The sequence below is a fragment of the Dendrobates tinctorius genome, unplaced genomic scaffold (genome assembly GCF_039654945.1).
Source record: "Dendrobates tinctorius isolate UK_male_01 unplaced genomic scaffold, ASM3965494v1 ptg000071l, whole genome shotgun sequence".
Lineage (NCBI taxonomy): Eukaryota > Metazoa > Chordata > Amphibia > Anura > Dendrobatidae > Dendrobates > Dendrobates tinctorius.
In genome coordinates, this window is record NW_027361739.1 from 3,664,178 (window position 1) to 3,685,790 (window position 21,613).

The 21,613-nt window shown below is 51.6% G+C and overlaps 1 protein-coding gene and 1 long non-coding RNA gene across 2 annotated transcripts in view; one reads left to right on the plus strand and one right to left on the minus strand.

The window, feature by feature from the left end:
- The window catches only part of ITGB3 (integrin subunit beta 3), a 118,066-nt gene that overhangs the window by 65,250 nt on the left and 31,203 nt on the right, over positions 1-21,613 (minus strand). Inside the window, exons 3-7 of the mRNA XM_073582338.1 lie at positions 21,030-21,228; positions 20,228-20,480; positions 5,513-5,675; positions 5,201-5,362; positions 5,004-5,099 (exon numbers count right to left, since the gene is read on the minus strand). Of these exons, the coding sequence (XP_073438439.1) occupies positions 5,004-5,099; positions 5,201-5,362; positions 5,513-5,675; positions 20,228-20,480; positions 21,030-21,228 (873 nt within the window). The remainder of the gene's footprint in view (positions 1-5,003; positions 5,100-5,200; positions 5,363-5,512; positions 5,676-20,227; positions 20,481-21,029; positions 21,229-21,613) is intronic.
- LOC141096006 (uncharacterized) overlaps positions 313-21,613 on the plus strand; it is a 120,707-nt gene continuing 99,406 nt past the window's right edge. The window contains exons 1-2 of the long non-coding RNA XR_012233551.1: positions 313-375; positions 3,570-3,660. This is a non-coding gene — a long non-coding RNA (uncharacterized lncRNA). The remainder of the gene's footprint in view (positions 376-3,569; positions 3,661-21,613) is intronic.

Below are 21,613 nucleotides of genomic sequence, written 5' to 3' on the forward strand. Positions count from 1 at the left end.
CAGGGCCGCCATCAAGGCATGACAGCCCTTACTGCTGTATGGGGCCCGATGAACATCAGTACAGAAGGGGGCCCACAGATCAGGGGCCCCGCTCCTGTGCTGCCAGTCATCGGGCCCCAAGTGCTGTGCGTCATAGGGGCGCCGGGCAGGCCCCAAGTGTGCGCTGCGATTGGGCCTGCAGCGCACACATCAGCAGAGCCGCCACAGCGCCTGACATCCGAAAGATAGAGAAGAGCTGAAGGACCTGTTGTGACGTCATCATTATCACAGGCCTTCAGCATTGATCAGATCCGCCCCCTGATCACATGACGATGACGTCACCACAGGTCCTTTCCGCTCACACAGCAGCAGCTCCATCTTCAGTGCAGGAGCGAGGTCAGATAAGAAGAAAGTTTTTATTTTTGAAAGGGGCAATATGTATCCCTGGCAGGATTGGAGACACGGGGGCAAATGTGGAGACAGGGGGCAGGATTGGAGACACACAGGGGCAAATGTGGAGACAGGGGGCAGGATTGGAGACACATAGGGGCAAATATGGAGACAGGGGGCAGGATTGGAGACACAGGCAAATATGGAGACAGGGGGCAGGATTGGAGTCACACAGGGGCAAATATGGAGACAGGGGGCAGGATTGGAGACACAGGGGCAAATATGGAGACGGGGGCAGGATTGGAGACACATAGGGGCAAATATGGAGACAGGGGGCAGGATTGGAGACACATAGGGGCAAATATGGAGACAGGGGGCAGGATTGGAGACACAGGGGCAAATATGGAGACAGGGGGCAGGATTGGAGACACATAGGGGCAAATGTAGAGACAGGGGGCAGGATTGGAGACACATAGGGGCAAATATGGAGACAGGGGGCAGGATTGGAGACACGGGCAAATATGGAGACAGGGGGCAGGATTGGAGTCACACAGGGGCAAATATGGAGACGGGGCAGGATTGGAGACACAGGGGCAAATATGGAGACAGGGGGCAGGATTGGAGTCATACAGGGGCAAATATGGAGACAGCGGGCAGGATTGTAGTCACACGGGCAAATATGGAGACGGGGCAGGATTGGAGACACAGGGGCAAATATGGAGACGGGGCAGGATTGGAGTCACACAGGGGCAAATATGGAGACGGGGCAGGATTGGAGACACAGGGGCAAATATGGAGACAGCGGGCAGGATTGTAGTCACACAGGGGCAAAGGTGGAGACGGGGCAGGAATGAAGTCACACAGGGGCAAATGTGGAGACAGGGGGCAGGATTGGAGACACACAGGGGCAAATATGGAGACAGGGGGAAGGATTGGAGTCACACAGGGGCAAATATGGAGACCAGGCAGGATTGGAGACACAGGGGCAAATATGGAGACAGGGGGCAGGATTGGAGTCACACAGGGGCAAATATGGAGACAGCGGGCAGGATTGTAGTCACACAGGGGCAAATATGGAGACGGGGCAGGATTGGAGACACAGGGGCAAATATGGAGACGGGGCAGGATTGGAGTCACACAGGGGCAAATATGGAGACGGGGCAGGATTGGAGACACACAGGGGCAAATATGGAGACAGCGGGCAGGATTGTAGTCACACAGGGGCAAATGTGGAGACAGGGGGCAGGATTGGAGTCACACAGGGGCAAATGTGGAGACGGGGCAGGAATGAAGTCACACAGGGGCAAATGTGGAGACAGGGGGCAGGATTGGAGACACACAGGGGCAAATATGGAGACAGGGGGCAGGATTGGAGACACACAGGGGCAAATATGGAGACGGGACAGGATTGGAGACACACAGGGGCAAATATGGAGACAGGGGGCATTATTGTAGTCACACAGGGGCAAATGTGGAGACAGGGGGCAGGATTGGAGTCACACAGGGGCAAATGTGGAGACGGGGCAGGATTGAAGTCACACAGGGGCAAATGTGGAGACAGGGGGCAAGATTGGAGTCACACAGGGGCAAATATGGAGACAGGGGGCAGGATTGGAGTCACACAGGGGCAAATGTGGAGACAGGGGGCAGGATTGAAGTCACACAGGGGCAAATGTGGAGACAGGGGGCAGGATTGGAGTCACACAGGGGCAAATATGGAGACGGGGGCAGGATTGGAGTCACACAGGGGCAAATGTGGAAACGGGGCAGGATTGGAGTCACACAGGGGCAAATGTGGAGACAGGGGGCAGGATTGGAGACACACAGGGGCAAATATGGAGACAGGGCGCAGGATTGGAGACACACAGGGGCAAATATGGAGACAGGGGGCAGGATTAGAGACACACAGGGCCAAATATGTAGACACGGGGGCAAAATGCAAGACATGGGGGTAGAATGCAAAACATGGAGGCAGAATGCAGGCATGGGGGCAAAATGCAAGACATGGGAGCAGAATGCAGACATGGGGACAGAATGCAAGACATGGGGGCAGAATGCAGACATGGGGACAGAATGCAAGACATGGGGGCAGAATGCAAGACATGGCAGAATGCAGACATGGGGCAAAATGCAAGACATGGGGGCAGGCAGAATATGACAGTGAGACACAGGAGGGGGCTGAATGTGACAGTGAGACATGGGGCAGAAAGGACATGGGGCAGAATGTGAGACATGAGGGCAGAATGTGAGACATGAGGGCAGAATGCAGAAAGTGAGGGCAGAATGCAAGATATGGGGGCAAAATGCAGACATGGGGGCAGAATGTGACAGTAAGACACAGGGGGGGCAGAATGGGACATTGAGACACAGGAGGGGGCAGAATGTGAGACATGGGGGCAGAATGTGACAGTGAGACACAGGAGGGGGCAGAATGTGAGACATGGGGGCAGAATGTGACAGTGAGACACAGGAGGGGGCAGAATGTGACAGTGAGACACAGGAGGGGGCAGAATGTGAGACATGGGGCAGAACGTTACAGTGAGACACAGGAGGGGGCAGAATGTGACAGTGAGACACAGAAGGGGGCAGAATGCCCATGGGGGCAGAATTTGAGACACGGGGTCAGAATGGACATGGGGGCATAATGTGACAGTAAGACACAAGAGGGGGCAGAATGTGACAGTGAGACACAGGAGGGTGCAGAATGTGACAGTGAAACACAGGGGGGGACAGAATGTGAGGCACGGGGGCAGAATGTGACAGAGAGACACAGGAGGGGGCAGAATGTGACAGTGAGACACAGGAGGGGGCAGAATGTGAGACACAGGGTACAGGATGGGAGACACATGGTGCAGGATCATGGGGCAGGATGGATACGATGTAGACAGATGGGGCAGGATCTGGAGATCATATGGGGGCAGAATGGATACTCATGAGGGCAGGATGAGAGAAAATATGGCTGGAGCCAGAATGGGGGATATTATTACCATAGGGGCTAATTAATGGATATTATTACTGCAGTGATGTATTTATTTTATTTTTTTGAGGATACTGTTTTAAATGGGGGGAGGTTCTGTTACTGTGCAGAGCGACACTATGTCGCCTTTTTTTCTTCATCTGGTGTAGTGTAGAAGTTGGGAAAAAAATTAGGTAATGTGTTCTGCAAGTGGAGCTCTAGATAACTGTGTTATTTCCTCCAGATACAAGCCCTGGCTGGAAGACGTGATGGCGATCTGTGCTGGATGAAAGATGAAAAGCAAAGATGAAGGACTTCACCTAGAGACATCACTGGTGAGTTTGTGTTACCTGTACAATGACACTATACACTATATACAGAGTGCCTTTGTACAATGTCACCAGTGATCACTGTATTACCTGTACACTGACACTATATACAGAGGTCCTGTGCATAATGTCACCAGTGATCACTGTATTACCTGTACACTGACACTATATACAGAGTTCCTGTGTATAATGTTACTGGTGATCACTGTATTACCTGTACACACACTACATACTAAGTACAGATCTCCTGTGTATAATGGCACTTATGGTGATAGTAATATGTTTTTTTATTAATGATCAGTATTGTAGTATTCAGTCACCATGTGCTGGTAATATGTGGTCTGGTCATGGTGCGGTGGTATTTGTCCCTTGTATGTGCTATTATTCTGACACTGGTGGTAATATGTGGCCTGGACATGGTATGGCTGTATTTGTTCCCTGTATGTGGTATTATTGGTCACCATGTGGTGGTAATATGGTGTCTGGGCATGGTGTGGTGGTATTTGTCCCTTTGGATGTGATATTATTGGTAATTTTAAAAATTGAAAAATAAATAAAAAAATATACCTAAATTGTATTGGATATTTTAGCAAATGTTTAATAGGTTAGAGTAGAATAGGGCTCAGCCAAAAGAGTCTACCTAGTGGTGGCAGATTTAAAAAATCTTTTGGTCATAACAAGAGCTGCTGGCTATGTGTGTGATCTGGAGATGGGAACTGTTAATGTGTGATTGGTGAGAAGTGAATTTTTCTAAGTGAGAGCGGTGGGGCTGTGGACAGTTTGAGGGGTGGAGGGCGGGGCTGGGGTGGAGCCTGGGTGGAGTCTCAAGGGGGCCCAAAAAATTTTGCCAGTATGGGGCCCCAAAATTCCTAGTGGCAGCCCCGGCTCTGAGTACTGTGTTCCCCACTGGTCTCATAACATTAGCAATGTCACATGATCTCTGCTGCCTATTAGCGGCCCCAGATAGACTGCAGCCTTCATAATTATATTCGATGGAAGAAACATAGGACTCAGAGTAGAGGCTTGGGGCCAGTCTGGTAGGTATGTATACATTTTTTTAATTTATGCAGCTCAATTGTGCAATTAATAAAGGTTTTCCCAGTATTGCCAACCCTTTAAATGGGTCATTCAGGATTAGAAAAGCATAGCTGATTTCTTTTAGAAACAGTGTCACATCTGTCCATGGGTTATGTCTGCTATTACAGCTCAGTTTCCTCAAAGTGAATCAGGCAACTGTAATACCACATATAACCACTGGACAGGTGTGGCACCACTTTGGAATAAAGAAGATTTTTTTTTTAAATCCTTTTACTTTTTCTCCTGTAATATTACATAGATGCACTACTCACCCTATATAGGTCAAGGACTTTATCTGTGACAGCAAATACAAGATTAATGTTTTTCTGTGAGAGTTTGTCCGTCAAGAGGCCGATAGATGGATAATCCTATGGGGGAGAGAAAAGAATACATCACATTACATTGTTTGTCAAGTGTTGGAAGGAGTTATCTTTAGAAATGTTGAAATGCATTTATCTATCCTCCTTACCAGGGTGGTAGTTTGTGTGTAATGGTTGTCTTCTCCTAAATGGCAGTGCCCATCATTGGGTTGGACAATGCCGGCAAGTCTTCCATCCAAAGCTATATGAGTACTGGCATCTGTGGTAAATACCAGGAGGTGGGAAGATTCATTCCTCCAGCCAATTCTTTCCTGTCAATTAGAAATGGAGAATACTGAGCTCTTATAACCAGCAACAACACCATTTTTCTGCCCCAATGTCCTGCCTCAATTTCTGGCCCCATTCTCCGGCCCCATTCCCCTGCCCCATTCTCCTGCCCCATGTTGGATAGCCGTACTCACGTCACACACTGCGGCCTGCATAACAGCATCGAACCCACCCTCGGGGGCATCACGGTTCCGGGATACAAGCTGCTTTCTGACCTCGTCGTTAAACCGTTCCACCCTGTCTGTGAGGGCAAGGACGTGTTTATACCCAAAGATGGGTAAGCAGGTAGTTAAAATGCTGTGAAAAAGAAGGTTGTACTTAGTCATAATTATTTTTTTGGAGGAACAGGGCAAACCCCTCACATCAATGTACCTATAAGGGCTCGCTCACACCACCATATATATTGGATGAGCGCTATCCACTTTTTTATCAGATAGCACTCGGACCAATGTTATTTAATGGATCAGTGCTGATTACTGATATTATTCACTGGCCTAATCTGTCTGTGAAAAAAACCACAGCATACTGTGATTTCACTGCGAAATCGGATGTCAAGCACCCATTTAAATGTATGGGTGCATGGAAAACATTAGACTGCATTCGGATGACATTTGAACGCAGTACAATTTCTGTGGACTCACGCAATGGAAAAATTTCCTTCTCCAACTTCTCCTTATCTGTGCTACAATTCTCTCATCTGAGACAATCAGATCTCACTATGATGGCACTTGGCTCTAAGTCTAATCAGAGTTTTATCGGAGTGTCATTACCATGATCGATCCAATTTTCTTGGAAGAGAGAATACACGCTAGTTAAACCCTGGCCTAAGTATAATTTTAGGGGGTACAAAGGTAACATTTGTTACGGGGTCCAGTGTTACATATAAGGATGGATACCAGTATGATAAATGGCAGTGGTAGATGGGTGGGCCCTGTTACAAATTTTGTCCTGGAGCTCATTTATGGTCTGGAGATGGTAGATACTGGAGCACATAGTAAAAACAAACAGAAAGTCAGTATCAAACAAGATCATCATTGTTTGATAGAAGCCATGGTGGTGATTAGCTAAAAAATGTCTGTTCTGGTACCTGGCATTCAAATAAATGGGCAACCCTGCAACGCATGAATGTGCCGAGTCCACTATAATGGCTAATGGAAAAGGGGACCAAAGCAGGAGAGGTTCTTCTTTGACAACTATCAGCCCAAACAAAGCATATCGAAAGGGGTTGTTGTCATGAGACAACCCACTGTACTAACAACCCACTAACCCAAAGACCCTAAAAACAGTGATCGGTGTGAGTAGAGTGATTCTTAGATAGGTGATACCTTGTTTAGACTGTAATAGCCCTTTAAATGGACTTGTAATCTTTTTTACAAGATGTAATGCTGCAAATCTCTGGGCGTTTCTTATATTTTGCTCCTGCTCCTCTCCAATTATGAGGTATGGCCCCTTATTTCCTGTATATAAATCTATAGTCTATTTAACCAAGTGAGTGTGGCCTTTAAAAGACTTCCATGGAAAAGAGTTGTGGATCTTGCCCACTTGGCCGTCAAGACTAGACTTAAATACAGGGAATGGGGGTCATATCTCAAGAATGGAGAGGAGGAGCAACAAGAGAAAAACATCAACAGATTCGGGTAAAACACCAAGTTAAAAAAAAGCATAATTAAGGCAAGTAACCTCTCTTCTATAAGTCAGTTTTACGCAAATAACTGACATGATTTCAACTCTTTGATTCCTTGGTCATGAACGTCCTAGCTGGTATGCAGAATTAGTTCTAGGTTATCTGCCCTGCAAGCTCAATGTGTTCCTATCTAACACGTCTTAGGGGATTTTTAGGCAGCGAGCCAGCGCATGTCCTAAAATATTTACGATCCCTCCTTTCTTTTTAGAATCTGAGATTATCTGAAGGAGATTTACTTAGAGAATGTGCGAACACAAATAAACAGAACAAATATGAAAGAACTAGGGGGAAGGGGAAAGGATTTTCATGGCAGGCATTTCCCAGGGCAGGCAACTGGAATGTGTCTAGAAATGGGTCAGAAAGGTTTCCCTCCTTGTAAACAGGAAGGTATTTAGTGAACTGGGGGGCACAGACAGAAAAGACCCCTGTGCAAGAACAAAATATGGGCCCTTCGTAGTCCATCATAATGAACAATGCCACCTGCTTTGGAGGTGGTCTTGGACCCAATAACCTCTTGGGCCCCTATACAGCCGCCTCTGATTCAGAGGGTCTGTTGTCCAAAATACTTGTCTGTCACTAGGACGCCTATGGTCTCTAACCTACAACTCTCTGTAAGATCTGACAGTCTCACGCTAGGAGTTAGTTTTTGTAGGAATTGCAGAGCAAAATGTTGGACAGCTGAGTACAACACTCTACTTCCAGCACTTACAATGACCATGAATGGAGGCCGAACATGCTCACCGCCTCTTCGTCCATGATAAATCTCTGCAGAGCACCATTCCTGGGATCGCTGCAGTTCTGAGATCCCCACCAGTTGCTTAAAAACTGCCCAGCAGCGCTCAGCTCCTGCTTGAGAATGTGCACACAGCAGTGTAGGGGCTCAATAGAAAGTAATGGATCCAAACGCCACTCTGTATATGTGCTCAGGAAGGAGCAGAGCACTTCTGCCTACTGAGAAAAGTGCTTCTGGACACTTATTTAAGTGAAAGGTGAACCAGGACCCCACTGATTGGCAGTACATGTAATAAGGTAGAACATATTTAAAAAATAGTATTTGGATTCCCAGTATGTGAACTGATCCTATTGATAAGGAGAATAGTAATGCCTAATTGCCAATTATTGTGCACATATCCAGGCGAGATAACAGAGGAGCGGCAAGTATCTACTAAAACCGACATTTTTTGCTGCAGGGGAAAAAAATGTGTTCTTCAAACTGTGGTACTAGCAGGTACGCAGGATGCAGTATTGAGACGCGAGACGGTTTTGTACTTTTGGTAGCAACTTTTATACGTTTATAGGTAACTATCCACAGGGATAGTCTAAGCAACCGACCAAAATAACAGGAATTGTCCTCGCAGGGACTCAGTACAAGCCACCATGGAAATCTAAAAAGACGACAAAGTCCGGCACAGCCGGTCACTATAAGGCCGCGGTATGGCCGACTACAGGTCCTTAACTATATTGTGTCACTTAACCGGTTCGACGTCCCTCGGTGTCCCGGACGTTGTTTCTTCGGTGTAGCAGCCGCTGGTCCCAGCCGCTGAAGATCTTTCGTAGTCTTCGAGCGTTCCAACGCTCCGGTGAAGCAGGGGCACAACAGGCCCTGGAGGAGTCCTTGGACAGATGGGCCGCAGCCCCCGGATAGGGGCAAGCAGCGGCGATGTGGGGTGGAGGCTGGCAGGCCACCTGCGCAGCCTGCGACTGCAACGGAGGGGCGCGGCTGCGGATGGCGAGAGACAGGCCGCAGCCTCAGGCTGAAGTGAGGTGGCAGCGGCCGCTGGTGTCCGCGGGCAGGAGCGAGGCGGCAACGGCCGCGAGTGACCACGGGCAGGCAGCAGCCGCGGGCTGGAGGAAGGCGGCAGTGGTCGCTGGTCGACACGGGGCAGCGGTTCTCGGACGGTCGTCTCGACGCCGTCCCACTGATGTCCAGGGGGAGTATCCCTCCTGTCTCTGGCCTCCTTCCTGGCTCCGGTGAGTCGCTCTGGCTCTCAGTCGCTCCCACGGTCTCTTGCTCCTTCTGTCTCATTCTGCTGACTCACTGTGACTCTCGTTCCCCTCCCCTTTTATATTGGCTCCTCCCCCAGCCCACCTGTCAGTTTCCCCCGGAACCCAGGTGACGGTCCCCTTGGTTCCGACCCGGACACTCGGCGTCGACCCTCTCTCCCACACTCCCCCACCCTGTATGCTCGCCAGTCCTCGGGCGAGGGCTTTAGTAGACTCGAGTTAGTCTTTGGAGATGACAGTTCTTGTCGCCATACGAACTGGTCCTGTTCGTAGCGTTCAGGGGGTTTGCAAGCTGTTGACCGCTCAGAGCGTCTAAGTTCGACTGTGGTGGAGCTTTCTGGGGTGGTGGATGGTGGTAGGTTGGTCAATTCTGGCAGGCTAACTGGGTCTGCTGCAATGTCACTACTTGGAGGGCCCGCGGATGTGGCTGGGAAGTCCTCTTCGTCATCCAGGTCCCAGACCGTTGACGGGGGTCGGGGACCTGAGGGATCGGCTTGGGTCGCATGGGATCAGTGGACGCACAGGGGCGCAACATATTTCGGTGCACAGTACAAGTGAGAGGTGCGTCGTTTCCTTTGGATTGTATTTCATACACAGGCCCGTTGGGGCTTATCCGGCGCAACACTCGGTACGACTTCTCCTCCCACTGTGGTTCTAACTTGTTTTGGGGGAGTTGATCTAGTACGAGTACCCGATCCCCAGTCTGGAAGTCAATTGGTGGGGGCAGCGCTCCCCCCGGGTGTTCTAGATCCTGGAGCTTTGTATGGACGATTCGGTGGAGGATCTGCAGCCGGTGCCGGTGGTTTCGGACCCACGAGGATACTCCGGTCCAGGGTTGGGGTTCCTCCGGGTTTAACTCCACTTCCGTGATTCCTTTGCCTTCCCGTCCAAACAGCAATGAGTAGCGGGTGTAACCAGTCATCCGGTGCACCCGGTTATTATATACCCACACCAGCCAAGGGACGTATTCAGGCCAGCAGGCCTTTCGGTCACTCTCCAGGGTACGCAGCATTTGGATTAGTGTCTGATTGAATCATTTGCAGGCTCCGTTTCCCTGCGGGTGGTATTGTGTAGTCCGAGACTTATCGATACCATAGAGATGATGTAGTTCTTCCATGACTCTTCCTAGGAAGCACGCTCCTTGGTCTGAATATATTCGTTGCGGGCAGCCGTACACTTGGATAAAGTTTTTGCAAATCGCATAGGCGGCCGACTCCGCTGTCTGGTCTCGGGTGGGGGTGACCACGGCGAACTTGGTGAAATGATCCACCATAACGAGACAATGTTCATACCCCTGGTAGGCAGGACCTATGGTCAGATAGTCCACCGTGAGGAGCTCGAGGGGAGCTGATGCTACAATTGTCTGCACCGGGGCTCATTGCGCGGGAGGTTTAGCGAGCTCGCACGGGCGGCAGGTTTGGCAAACTTCTTCCACAGCAGCGTGCAAGGTACACTATCTACTGCAACCATTGCAAAGTCTTTTGAGCACCAAAGTGAGCCCCCTTTTCGTGGGATTCCCGAGCCAGTTGGCTGAGATGGGTTCCGGGCACTATCACCTGCCATATTGTAGCAGACGTTGTTCGTGACACGGCTCTCTGATATAAAAGTCCCTTTTTGATGACTAGTTTCTCCCACTGCCGCAACATCAGCAACATATCCTGGGTCAAAGTCTGTCTCTGTGAGCCAGTGGGCAATTTGCCGGTGGCCACCCATCGGCGCAGGAGTCCAATTACTCCATGTTCCTGGTATAGCTGCGGTGGAATTTGCCGGTATCGCTCCCGGATGGGGGTCGCTCCTGCCATGGGGATCCCATGCGTGATGGCCGTGGTACATCCAAAGTCATCCTCATGACTGGCGAAGACACTGTAATATTGTCCGAGAAGTGTCTACCTGGAGAAGTTGGGCTGGCGCTAGGCCGGAAAGTTCTGCCAGCATGCTCTCCAGGATGGCTCGACCTTTCTCCTGGGTCGAGGATACGGCAGTCTGTAAAGTCCGTATCGTTACTGCCCAAGGATCTTCGGGCTGCACCTTCAACTGGACAGCGGGGTCCGGCAGCATCTCCTCCAAAGGCCTTACTAGTTTGGCCATTTTGGCCCGGGGCTTCAAGGCGATATCTTGGTCTTCCAGGTTGACACAACGCACCAGGACGGTCCCTTCCCGCACCGTGGCCAGGGAGCGGGCTACCAGTATGCCAGGGTGCAGGCTCTCTGAGTAGCATGGTTCCACCTGCACCTCCACGCCCTCCAGTGGCATCGGGGCACGGATCAGCAGGGCCATCACCGTCGGCCCTGGAGGAAGCACGAGCGGAGGAGCCGCCGGCGTGATGACTTTGCCCATCGTCTCACCCACCTGGCACTCCTGGAGCACTCGCGCCTCCCGCACCAACCGCTGGAAGACCTGCCCTTGAGCCGCGCAAGAACCCCAGTGGCTCAGAGTCTCTTGTGTGGGCTCATTGAGGAGGAGGTTGCCGAACTCTCGTAGTATGTTCATACCCAGAGTAACCGGATGTTTGCTGTTTGTGTCTCCCTGAGTCAGGACCACTCTCCGGCGGCCGAGTGATTTGCCGCTTATCGAAATCTGCATCCAGGCTTCTCTGACGACAGGAACTGGTAGCTGGTTGTTGGCTACCAACTTTATCACGGACCCCCACTGAGGTCTCACTGCTTCGGGAAAATGCTGCCAAAAATAAGTCTCTGGCATGGTCGTTACTTGCGATCCCGTATCTACTAGGCATCGTACGGCACGGCCTTCGATCTCTGCCCATACCACTGGGCACCACGCGACCAGGTCTTCATGACTTCCTCCACCCCGTGTGGTGGGCTCCGGGCGGCGTCTCCAAGGCTCAGGGTCCTCTGCTCTTCTTGGCCAGCGGGGCGGGTTTCCCCTGGAACGTGGGCACTCTCGGGCGGAGTGTCCCAATTCTCCACAATCGTAGCAGGCGAATGGTCGTGGGGACCGACTTGGGTGAGGGCCGCGATGGTTCATGCCTCCTTTACCCGGCCCTGGCCGACTTCTTGTGGGCTCTTTCTTGGCTTCGGCCAATTCACCTTTAATACCTATTTAATATCTCTTGCTTCATGTAACAACCCTGCTGGCATCACGGCATGGCCTCCCATCCCCCGCGCACCAACTTACTTTCTCCTTCAAACCATGCTGTGAAATCTGTCTGTTGCCAGCCCTGAGCTCCATGTGCTATGCCTCTTGTTTTCCTGCTTGCTCTCCATGTTTCCTGACTGTGTGTATAGGGGGGCGGCGCCTGAACTCTCTGGTTCTTATGCAGTCTGGGTGCACCTGGGTAATCTGTCCCTGACCAACCACCTGGAGTCCTTGACTATTTAGTTTCGCCGCTCCAACTGAAACATTGCCTGAGCAATGTCTATACTCAGTTAGTATTCCGCTGCTGAGGAAGCCAGGCCCTGTTCTGTCTGTCTCCTTCTTTGGAGGATTAGTCTAGTCTTGCTTTGTACCCTGTCTGCCTGCCGGGAGGCTGAATATCCTGGCCCTTGAGTCTTGTTCCCTGTACCTTGTCCATACTCTGTCTGCCTGCCAGGAGGCTGAATATCCTGGTCCTTGTGTCTTTGTCCCTGTGCCTCTGTCTGAACTCAGTCTTACCTCTGTCTGTCAGTCTCCTTGTTTGTGGTTCCTTCCCTGCCGTGTCTTTCCTTGTGTCCTCTTTATCTGTGCATCTGCACGCTCGCAGCTCTGTCTGCACAGCTCCCTAGCTGCTCTGCCTGCTCCGCACTCTTGCGGCTCTGCCTGCTCCGCACTCTTGCGGCTCTGCCTGCTCCGCACTCTTGCGGCTCTGCCTGCTCCGCACTCTTGCGGCTCTGCCTGCTCCGCACTCTTGCGGCTCTGCCTGCTCCTCACTCTTGCGGCTCTGCCTGCTCCTCACTCTTGCGGCTCTGCCTGCTCCTCACTCCTGCGGCTCTGCCTGCTCCGCACTCCTGCGGCTCTGCCTGCTCCGCACTCCTGCGGCTCTGCCTACCTGCACCTCCTGTGGCTCTGCCTGCTCCGCACTCCTGCGGCTCTGTCTACCTGCACCTCCTGTGTGAACAGGCCCAAACCTGTTCCTTCATATTCCATTCCTTCCTGCCTAGATCCATACCTGTACCTCCTGTGTGAACAGGTCCAGATCCTGTTCCAGCATACACCACTCCCTCCTGCCTACACCTCCTGTGAGAACAGGTCCAGATCCTGTTCCAGCATACACTACTCCCTCCTGCCTACACCTGCTGTGTGAACAGGTCCCTACCTGCTCCTTTTCATACCACGCCAATCTGTCCGGTGTCTCCAAGCCGTGCCCGCCTGTCCGGTGTCTCCAAGCCGTGCCCGCCTGTCCGGTGTCTCCAAGCCGTGCCCGCCTGTCCTGTGTCTCCAGGCCGTGCCCGCCTGCCCTGTGTCTCAGCCGTGCCTGTCGTATCCACCTGCCTGCCTGTCTATAGCCTCTGTCAAGGTGTCCTGTTCCCGAGTGGGATCAGCAGCCACAGCCAGACACCACCCTGGAGTGGCACCCGGCAGCTACCTGCCGCACAAGCCTGACCTCACCATCAGAGGCTCCAGTGAAGACCAAGGAAGCTGCCGTAGTTACGCACCTTCCAGGGTAGTCTGGTTTGTGGCACAGTGGGGCCACAACCCCCCGGCTCGCGCCATTCAGCCAAGGCACGAGCGTGACAGTTTGCTCAGGCCATGGTCCCCGCTGAGTCCCATGTCCTTTCGCCCTCGGAGCAAGATGAACTTTTTTGCCAGTATGGGCAACCAAATAAATTTACCCGGTCTGAAGCCCAATCCTTCACTGCTCCACCCACCATTGTGGTCTCCAATAGACTGTTTGCTCAACTAGAGGCTGGCATACCTAAAGTTGAACCTCCCTCGGACCCGCCAAGATATGATGGGAACCCCAAGCAGTGTCGTGCCTTTATGGAGCAGTGCCTACGCTATTTTCAATGGCATGCTCCCTACTTCGCCAGCGATCGGGTAAAGGTAGGATTACTAATGTCCTACCTAACAGGAGATGCGTTGCAGTGGCTCAACCCCCTTTGGGAAGCAGGGGATCCCATCACCTCGAGCTTACCGGCCTTCCTGGTGGCCTTCTGCAAAGCCTTTGACAAGCCTGGTACAGTGTCTCCTGAAAAGTCTTCCCCTCCTAGCTTCCAGGAACGGATCGGACGAAAGAGACCTGTGGCCAATTCATCTTCTCCGTCTGTGACCATCCATTACCCATCTGTTCCTCAGCCTGCCAAAGCAGCCCCCCATGCAAGATCCAAGAGGTCTAAGAAAAAGGGGCTGGCAAGGTTGTCGCCAGAGGCCAGTCCTGAGAAGGAACATCCTGATGGTCTCAGCCCTGTGAAGCCAAAGCTCCAGAACCTTGGGCCAGTAGGAGAGACTGCCCTTGGTGAGAGTACCTCCTCGCTACTAAAGTCTGTGACTGTTCCGGTGCCTTGTGGGAGTTTCGGCCGTGCAGATGTATGCAAGCTACAAGCCAGACGAAGTCTGTGCATGGTTCCTGCTCCACCGCTCCAGAATCCATGCAGGGGGTTTGGTGATGGCCGAGCCCTACTTGTGAACAGTCCAGCATTGAGGGGTCAACTACAGCTCCTAATCGGAGCATTATACACAGAGACATTTGTCTTCCACCTGCTGACCAACTTGCCCACCGGTCGTTTTGAGCCGGGCACTCTATTGCCCCTTCCGGTCCAAAGACCCAGCATGGTGCTGTATTTGGATCTGCCTAGCCAACAGAGGTGTCTAGTTTCATTACTGCAAGGTCAGTCTTCTGTATCGTCTCCTTCTCCACCTGATCTGCCGGCTATCAAGCCATGGTGTACTGATGTCACTGAAGAAAAGAAAACAGTGGCGCCCTCTCCGTACACCTCCGGTGACCATACCAGTGACCAGTCCTCAGGAACATCCCTGACACTTGATAGTCTTCCCCAGGATAATGGGCTGAAGATTGATCCTGAGTGGATGCCCTCGGCTCCTCTATGGTCTGTGGGTGAAGGTCCCAGGATTAAGCAGTACTCGTTCGCCTACTTGAAAGAAGTGGTCCAGTCTGTTCCGGGTAACAGGCGGAGGTGGCTCCCCGTATGTATGCCTCCAACTTCCATGTGGCAGGTGGATGAAGAGGTGAGAACAGTGGCCTATGCATCTCTGTTTTTTACCCGTCTGGAGGAGGAGGTCCAATTTTCTTGGGATATCGGGCTGAAGTTGGACTCGGTAAAGGTCTCTTCGGTTTCCAGCTGGCCGGCTGATGTAGGGGTCAAGTCTGAGGCTTCCAGGTCCCTGCTTTCTTCCACTCTGGAGGAAGAGATCCAAGTCCTTATACCCTCGGTGTTGGAAGCTGACTCCATCGGGCACCAAGAAGCTTGGCACTCTGGGATTCCTGATGGCACACATATTCCACCCTACGTGAAGGATGTCGTGTCAACCTGGACTGTGTGTGGTCCCATACTCCTTCTTCAGGTCATTCTGGCAGGCTTGAGGAAGAGGGGCCGTAAAGGGGGGGTACTGTAACAACCCTGCTGGCATCACGGCATGGCCTCCCATCCCCCGCGCACCAACTTACTTTCTCCTTCAAACCATGCTGTGAAATCTGTCTGTTGCCAGCCCTGAGCTCCATGTGCTATGCCTCTTGTTTTCCTGCTTGCTCTCCATGTTTCCTGACTGTGTGTATAGGGGGGCGGCGCCTGAACTCTCTGGTTCTTATGCAGTCTGGGTGCACCTGGGTAATCTGTCCCTGACCAACCACCTGGAGCCCTTGACTATTTAGTTTCGCCACTCCCACTGAAACATTGCCTGAGCAATGTCTATACTCAGTTAGTATTCCGCTGCTGAGGAAGCCAGGCCCTGTTCTGTCTGTCTCCTTCTTTGGAGGATTACTCTAGTCTTGCCTTGTACCCTGTCTGCCTGCCGGGAGGCTGAATATCCTGGCCCTTGAGTCTTGTTCCCTGTACCTTGTCCATACTCTGTCTGCCTGCCAGGAGGCTGAATATCCTGGTCCTTGTGTCTTTGTCCCTGTGCCTCTGTCTGAACTCAGTCTTACCTCTGTCTGTCAGTCTCCTTGTTTGTGGTTCCTTCCCTGCCGTGTCTTTCCTTGTGTCCTCTTTATCTGTGCATCTGCACGCTCGCAGCTTTGTCTGCACGGCTCCCTAGCCGCTCTGCCTGCACAGCTCTCTAGCGGCTCTGCCTGCTCCGCACTCTTGCGGCTCTGCCTGCTCCGCACTCTTGCGGCTCTGCCTGCTCCGCACTCTTGCGGCTCTGCCTGCTCCGCACTCTTGCGGCTCTGCCTGCTCCGCACTCTTGCGGCTCTGCCTGCTCCGCACTCCTGCGGCTCTGCCTGCTCCGCACTCCTGCGGCTCTGCCTGCTCCGCACTCCTGCGGCTCTGTCTACCTGCACCTCCTGTGGCTCTGCCTGCTCTGCACTCCTGCGGCTCTGTCTACCTGCACCTCCTGTGTGAACAGGCCCAAACCTGTTCCTTCATACTCCATTCCTTCCTGCCTATATCCATACCTGCACCTCCTGTGTGAACAGGCCCAAACCTGTTCCTTCATATTCCATTCCTTCCTGCCTAGATCCATACCTGTACCTCCTGTGTGAACAGGTCCAGATCCTGTTCCAGCATACACCACTCCCTCCTGCCTACACCTCCTGTGAGAACAGGTCCAGATCCTGTTCCAGCATACACCACTCCCTCCTGCCTACACCTGCTGTGTGAACAGGTCCCTACCTGCTCCTTTTCATACCACGCCAATCTGTCCTGTGTCTCCAAGCCGTGCCTGCCTGTCCGGTGTCTCCAAGCCGTGCCCGCCTGTCCGGTGTCTCCAAGCCGTGCCCGCCTGTCCTGTGTCTCCAGGCCGTGCCCGCCTGCCCTGTGTCTCAGCCGGGCCTGTCGTATCCACCTGCCTGCCTGTCTATATCCACTGTCAAGGTGTCCTGTTCCCGAGTGGGATCAGCAGCCACAGCCAGACACCACCCTGGAGTGGCACCCGGCAGCTACCTGCCGCACAAACCTGACCTCACCATCAGAGGCTCCAGTGAAGACCAAGGAAGCTGCCGTAGTTACGCCCCTTCCAGGGTAGTCTGGTTTGTGGCACAGTGGGGCCACAACCCCCCGGCTCGCGCCATTCAGCCAAGGCGCGAGCGTGACACTTCACCTCTTGTACCCAGTGGGGTTTGCCCAGGGTGCTTACGGATACTTTGATACTCTGAGCCATCCCCACGGGGACAGTCTCCTCTTGCTCCTGTTCCCGAACACGTGCCTCCTTCCTTATTTCTGCAAAGGTCAGATGTGGGTCCACTCGCACCTGCTCTCGCAAAGCCTGTCTTGTCAGGGTGTCTCATAACCCGGTCACTAACAGGTCACGTAATGTTACGTCCACTGTCCCCACGCTGACTCAATCCTTCTTTTCAATGGCTAAAAACAGTTCCTGCAAAACATTCATATACTGGGTCACTGTTTCAACCTCTTTCTGCATGCGACTAAACATCCGGGTTCTCAGTTCCCCCACATTGGTCGGGTCCCCATAGGTCTCTTCTAAGATCTGTAACACCCTGACGAAGGTGTTTTGCTGCCCCCGGGGCCAATCCTGGGCATCCCCGTCCAACGCCATCAGGGCCACTTCTGCCTCTAAGTCAGGGGTAAGCGGATGCATCCTAAATAACCCACGCATTTGCTCCGTCCAGCCCCACAGCATAGCATTGCTGCCGGTGAACCTGGAACCTGGGTAGATTGCTTAGCATAGCCCCCAAAGAAATGTTGGGCCGGGGGCCCTCATTGTCCACGCTCGGAGACTGCATCCTGCCGACTACGCCAAATGTGGTACTAGCAGGTTGAGACGCGAGACAGTTCTGTGTTTTTGGTAACAACTTTTATAGGTTTATAGGTAACTATCCGCAGGGATAGTCTAAGCAACCGAGGGCCGCGGTATGGCCGTGGTATGGCCGACTACGGGTCCTTAACTATATAGTGTCACTTAACCGGCTCGACGTCCCTCGGCGTCCCAGACGATGGTTCTTCGGCATAGCAGCCGCTGGGCCCAGCCGCTGAAGATCTTTCGTAGTCTTCGAGCATTCCAACGCTCCAGTGAAGCAGGGGCACAACAGGCCCTGGAGGAGTCCTTGGACAGATGGGCCGCAGCCCCCGGATAGGGGCAAGCAGCGGCGATGCGGGGTGGCGGCTGGCAGACCACCTGCGCAGCCAGCGACTGCAACGGAGGACCCGCGGCGAGCAACGGCCCGGCCCTTGCCGCGGACTGGAGAGGGATAGTGGTAGCCGCCGACGGCACAGAACTAGCCGCGGCCATGGGTAGAAGCGGGGTGGTGGGAGACAGGCCGCAGCCTCGGGCTGAAGTGAGGCGGCAGCGGCCGCTGGTGTCCGCGGGCAGGCCGCAACTGCGGGCAGGAGCGAGGCGACAACGGCCGCGAGTGACCACGGGCAGGTCGCAGCCGCGGGCTGGAGGAAGGCGGCAGCGGCCGCGGGGCAGCGGTTCTCGGGCGGTCATCTCGGCGCCATCCCACTGATGTCCAGCGGGAGTATCTCTCCTGTCTCTGGCCTCCTTCCTGGCTCCGGTGAGTCGCTCTGGCTCTCAGTCACTCCCACGGTCTCCTGCTCCTTCTGTCTCGTTCTGCTGACTCACTGTGACTCTTGTTCCCCGCCTCTTTTATATTGGCTCCCGCCTCCCCCAGCCCACCTGTCAGTCTCCATGGTCCGTCCCTGAACTCTGTCCCCCAGAAACAGTTTCCCCCGGAACCCAGGTGACGGTCCCCTTGGTTCCGACCCGGACACTCGGCGGGGACCCTCTCTCCCACAAAACAACTACAAAAAATGGTGTATTGTAGAAACTATACTGTAACACTGATTGCAGAGCACAAGTCTTTTAAGGGAAACATGAATCCATGCTTTTCCATGTGGCTGTATTATACTGCATTCCTGAGAAATGTGTGTCTTCATTCATATGCAAATTCGATGCTAAGTGCTTTGCTCTGTGACATAGCACTTAAAGGGAACCTGTCATGTCAAAAATAGCTATTAATTAGCAGATATTGGGTTAATCTGGAGTTCAATAGCGTTCTCCAGTCATGCGACCACTGCACTGATAATCTGGCTACTGGGAGAAAATTAACTTTATTCCTTCCAGCAGCCTCCAGCATTCAGCCATAGAAGAGCAGCCTGCGCGGCTTTAGTCCCCGCTCAGTATACAGTGATTGGCCGCTGTAACTGCACCCCGGTACTGACTGACTGAACTGTACTGATGCACTGTAGAGCCTAGCTGTCAGTCAATGCGGGGGGATGGTTAGAGTCGCCAATCACTTTGTACTGAGGCTGCCAGGAGGAATAAAGTTAATATCCTCCTGGTAGCCGGGCTTTCAGTGTGGCGGCCGCATAGCTGCAGAACGCTGTTAGCCTGCAAATTAACACCCTATCTGCAGGTCAATGGCATTTTTTTGCATGACAGGTTCCCTGTGAGGAGACACTGCCTCCCGAGTTTCCTTAACCAGCACCAACCTCTTTAGCTTCATTGATGATGTCTAATGTTTCTGTCTGGTGCCTGACATCACACAGACATTGGGTGTTCAATTGAGCTAAAGAGGCTGGTGCTCGACAGAATAACATCGGGGCAGAGTCTCCTTAAAGCGAACCTGTCACCAGGTTTGACTGATGTGAGATTAGACCACCACCTTCCAGGCCTGATATACAGTAGGGTCACGTCATCCACATGAAGCAAGAAGGAGGTGGGTATCGCAAGAATAAAGGAGGCGCTGGACCAAGATCTGCGACACCCATCAGACCAGACCGACCCAACGGTGAGTATAATAAATGCTCTTTTTCTTCTCTTTCAGATCAGGTTGGAGGCAGATATTCGGCATTATAGAATGATGCACTGTATATCAGCCGTGAAAGGTGGTGGCCTTACCTCTTATCGGCTAAACCTGGAGACAGATGCTCTCTGAGGCCCAAAGAACTTAATATCTCATTTGCATATGAATAAAAATGCTAATTACTTGGGAATACAGCAACAGATAGAAAATATAAAGAAGACGATGGATTGCATTACATTGCATTTTAAAGACCTACGTGCCCATATGCGCAGTCTGCGGTATGGTTGAAATTGATCTTACAGACAGCTTTCCTTTAAATAAAATGGGAAACCTGTTAGTACTTACTCTCTGCATGGGTTGGTGATAACTTCTGGAGGAGAGACATACATATATGGTGACATGGGCTTGTCAACAAAAGCTCCAAAACCGATTCGCAGGTTGCTGGTCACTTTATTCATTCTTTTTGCCAGTTCTGTGCCTAGTGTCTGGATACTCTCCAAGTCATCCTTCATAGAGTAAGACAAGTCCATAAGATAGTAGATGTCAACGGGGTAGTCCTCCACCTGCCGAACTTGTACCGTGAACACCTTAGAATCATCTAATGGGAAAAATTAAGCACATCTATCAATGTCTCATTTTTCAATATTGTTTACTTCTATTGGTCACTTGTTAAATCACGGTACTAATCATGCCCCCAATATATCAGTAATGAATATTTCACCCCAGTGTTTTGCGATGGCATGCAACATGATAGAGAGGAATAACATAGGTTTTCTACTTCAAAAATCCTTTTTTATGTTTATATGGTCTCCAGCTACTCAAATTCCATATGATCAGTTGTGATCTGTGGGGAAAGTTTGCAACAAGTGTTCTATTTCCCTGCAGTGCCTCTGCAGGGCAACTATAGTATTACATATATTTTACATTGAAATCAGAAAAATAAGCCTGGTTCTCCAGAGTAAAAGGAATTCTTTGTAGCCACAAGAAGAAGGGAAACCTAACTCAGAATTCACTCCTACAGTTTTCTAATCTAGACAATCCCTTTAAGTCTTTCCCACATTACATTACTCCATATCCAGATCAGATGCCATATTATGATTAATCTAAGGCTTGCACGATAATAGCAGATGTCTTGATGCTCCTTTACCTGGTCTTAGAAACAGTTCAATCTTCTGTGGGGTCATCTGGGTGATCTTTTCAGTTTCCCCGCCTGAACCTTTGTCACTCAGCGGTATGTTGGCTGAAAGACTAATTTCGCTGACTGGGTATTCAATGTATTCGTGTAGACAACCATTAGCTAGTAGATCTGTCTTTGTATCACAGCGGGAAGCCCCTCTTCCAAAGTCCTGAAGGACAAAAGTAGATATAGAAGACAGACCACTTAGATTAGCAATGATGGTGATACATTTGGGTGCCCTTACTGAGGCCAGGATTATACTATATGGAAAACCATTCAGATATTGATTTGTTTTTTAATTAGTTTCATTTTCATTGTATGAATTTGTTAATTTCTCTTACAATAAATATAAATCATCAGTAAACATAAATTATTTTCCCTCCAGCCTCCCAACAATTATCTAGGATCCGTGAGGGAACCAGGTAGTAACTTTTCAATTTCGCTGCAGCACCTCCACAGGGGAAGTAATGTACTACACAGTTCTCATTTTAATCAGTTAGTTCTGTGGAGCAGGATGGGACATAGAAGGTCGTCTAGAGCAAGAAACAACCTTT